Source organism: Eimeria acervulina, genomic scaffold (assembly GCF_000499425.1).
Source record: "Eimeria acervulina Houghton genomic scaffold, Eah_scaff928, whole genome shotgun sequence".
NCBI lineage: Eukaryota > Apicomplexa > Conoidasida > Eucoccidiorida > Eimeriidae > Eimeria > Eimeria acervulina.
This window is the reverse complement of record NW_013549515.1, coordinates 1-3,478: the sequence shown is the minus strand read 5'-3', so window position 1 is coordinate 3,478 and position 3,478 is coordinate 1. Positions and strand designations below refer to the sequence as shown.

The 3,478-nt window shown below is 50.9% G+C and overlaps 1 protein-coding gene across 1 annotated transcript in view; it reads right to left on the bottom strand.

The window, feature by feature from the left end:
* EAH_00052250 (hypothetical protein, conserved) overlaps positions 1–2,860 on the bottom strand; it is a gene marked incomplete at both ends in the record, with an annotated part of 4,409 nt that extends 1,549 nt beyond the window's left edge. The window contains 2 exons of the mRNA XM_013394092.1: positions 415–1,534; positions 2,457–2,860. Of these exons, the coding sequence (XP_013249546.1) occupies positions 415–1,534; positions 2,457–2,860 (1,524 nt within the window). The remainder of the gene's footprint in view (positions 1–414; positions 1,535–2,456) is intronic.
* Positions 2,861–3,478: the final 618 nt, after the last annotated feature.

The following is a 3,478-nucleotide window of genomic DNA, read 5'->3' as shown; positions in this document are numbered from 1 at the left end:
GCAGCAGCGGCTGCCGCAGCAGTTGCTGCTGCTGCTGTTGCTGCTGCTCTTTTTGATGCGGCAGGCTCGAAGCTGCTGCTGTTGCTGCTGCTGCTGCTGCTGCTGCTGCTAGGCGCTGCTGCAGCTGCAGCTCCTTCACTGCACGCGGAGGACCGCTGCAGGGCAGCAATGCCGCCGTAGCCTCTGCAAATACAAGCAGCAGCTGAGCAGCAGCAGCAGCAGCAACAGCAGCAGCAGCAGCAGCAACAGTAGCAGCGACAGCACCAACATCAGCAACAGCAGCAGCAGCAATAGCAACGGCAGCAGCAGCATATATCGACGAAATGTAAATAAAGAGGTGCAGCAAAACCAGCGGCACAACAGAACCTGCAGCAGCAGCAGCAGCAGCAGCAGCAGCAGCAGGCTGCAGCACACACCTGCTGCAGAGAGACTCCTTCTGCTGCTGTCAAGCACAGCAGCAACTTCGCTGTCTTTCCTCCCGTGTCTCCTCTCTCCAGGTGTACGTACACCTCAAATCCATCACCATCATTGCTGCTGCAGCAGCTGCTGCTGCTGCTGCTGCTGCTCTGTAGCGCAGCACGGCAGCAAGCATCGGGGTCCGTCAGGGGGGCCAGCAGCAGCAGCTGCCCCACTCCCTGCTGCTGCTGCTGCTGCTGCTGCTGCAGCTGCAGCTGCTGTTGCTGCGTTGTGATTCGCGCCAACAGGAACTGAGTCTCTGGCTTTAAGGCTGCAAAGACACTCTGCTGCTGCTGCTGCTGCTGCTGCTGCTGCTGCTGATGTGGATACACCCAGAAGGGGGATATAAGCGGCAGCGACAGCATTTGCTGCACTACGCAGCCGCCAACCGATTCAATCCCTGCTGCTTTGCTGCTGCTGCTGCTGCTGCTGCTGATGCATGAGCGCAGCTTCAACGGTATAAAGATCTCCATGGGTTTCTGCTGCTGCTGCTGCTGCTGCTGCTGCTGCTGTGGCTGCAGCTCCAGGAAGGAGACTGATATCATCGGCAGCGCCGGCAGAGCACGAATATGGAGCTGCTGCTGCTGCTGCTGATTTTGCTGCTGCTGCTGCTGATTTTGCTGTTGCTGCTGCTGATTTTGCTGCTGCTGCTGCTGCTGCTGTTGCTGCTGCTGTTGCTGCTGCTCAGCTAGCATGTATGCTGCTGGCAGCAGAGAGTCTGATGACAAACATGTGAGGTGAAATGTGCTGCAGCAGCAGCCACATTCGCTGCTGCTGTTGCTGCTGCTGCTGCTGCTCCTGTTGCAGTTGCTGCAGCAAGGGGGGCCTTTGATTGGATCGCAGGTCGCAGCTTCAGCTTCTGCTGGAGATGTTTGTGCTGCTGCTGCTGCTGCTGCAGGTGGCACAGCAGCAGCAGCAGCAGCTGCTGCTTCTGCTTCTGCTGCTGCTGCTGAGCGGGTCTCCCGAGGAGGAAGCCACAGGGTGCTGCGGAGCTGCCAATGGCTGCAGCAGCAGCAGCAAGGGCTGCTGCTGCTGCTGCTGCTGCTATCATTGCTGTTGCTGCACGCACTACAAGCGCCTGTACCGTGTGCGCAGCAACAGCTGCAGCAGCAAAAGCTGCTGTTGCTGCTGCTGCTGCTGCTGCTTGAGATGCATGCAGCTGGTACAGGTAACACCCACCTGGGGGGCTCCATCGCAGCAGCAGCAGCAACAGCAGCAGCAGCAACAGTTGCTGCAGCACTGGCAGAAGCTAAGAAGTCAAAACCCTTGAGGTCTTCCTTCTGCTGCTGCTGCTGTTGCAGCTACCCTTAAGCTGCTGTCGCAACAGCAGCTGCAGCTGCTGGGTTTGTTCTTAGTTTTGCTGCTGCTGCAGTTGACCCCAATCGTTCCTGCAGCAGCAGCAACAGCAGCAGCAGCAGCAGCTCCTGCTGCTGCTGCTGCCGTTGTTTTTGTTGTCGCTGCTGCTGCTGCTGCTGCAGTGGCTATTGTTTTAGGTTTTTCTGTTGCTGCTGTTATTGTCTGCTGCTCGCTGCTGCTCTAGCCTCATCTGCTGCTGCTGCTGCTGTTCCTGCTGCTGCTGCTGCACACGCTGCAGCTCCTGCAGCAAATGTGATTGCTTATTCGTCTTCCGAGATATGAAGCAGCAGAAGCTGCTGCCGCTTTTCCTGCTGCTACTGCTGCTGCTGCTGCTGCTGCTGCTGCTCGGGATCCACGGGCAGCTATGTCGGCGCCGCTCCCACTCCTTAAGGTTTAGGGTTTGGGGTTTAGGGTTTAGGGTTTGGGGTTTAGGGTTTAGGGTTTAATGGCTTATTACCCAAGGCAGCAATACGCAGAAGTATTTTCTTCCTGCTAACTATCACCTGCTGCCGACAGCAGCAAGTGCTGCTGCTGCTGTTGCTGCTGCTGCTGCTGCTGCTGCTGCTAAGGCACAGTCTAAACCCTTTAGGGGTCTTCCGCTGTAAATATATATTTTTCGTTCTCTAATTTTTTCTTTTTATAACTGCTGTTAGCGCTGCTGCTGCTGCTGCTGCTGCTGCTGCTGCTGCTGCTTGAGGTTGCAGCAGACGATAGGACAGAACATTGCCAGCCAGCGTTGCTGCTGCTGTTGCTGCTGCTGCTCTTGTTACTGCTGCTGCTTTTTCTGTTACTCCAGCGGTTTTTGCTGCTGTTCTTACTGCTGATATTGCTGCTGCTGCTGCTGTTGTTGTTGCTGCTGCTGCTGCGCTGCCTGCTTCTGCAGGGACACCGTCGATTCGCCTCCGTCTGCAGCAGCAGCAGCAGCAGCAGCAGCAGCACAGAGGCAGACGCCGCAAGCTGCTGCTGCACGAGCTCATAGTTGAAACTGGGTGTCGCTGCTGCTGCTGCTGCTGCTGCAACAACGACAGCAGCAGTAGCAACAGCACTCCTAACGGCAGCAGCAGCAGCACTATTAGAAGCATCAGCAGCCGCTCTACGAGCAGCAGCAGCAGTAACACTATTAGCAGCAGCAACAACAGCAAGAGCAGCAGCAGTTGCTGCTGCAGGGTTTGTATACACCCTAGAGGTGCCTATACACCCCAATCGTACGCATGCATTATTTATTAGTATTTATATGCATTATACAGAACAGCAGAAAACAAACAAATAAAATAAAATAAATTAAATTAAATTAAATTAAATTAAACAGAGAGACGCCTCAACACATTAAATACAGCAGCACATTTAAATAAATAAACATAAAAATATATAAATATATATTAATTAATTTAATTAATCTAATTAAATAAATTAAATAAATTAATTAAATAAATTTAATTAATTTAATTAATTAAATGAGAGATTAATAAATTTGAAGCAAACAAATACTAAAATAGAGATGAATAAACAAATGCAATTAAATTAATTAAATTAATTAAATTAATCAAACTAAATTAAACAGTTAATTAATATAATTAATTTAATTAATTATATTAATTAATTAATTATTTAATTTAATAAACAAATTAATTAATTAATTAATTAATTAAATTATTTATTAACTTTT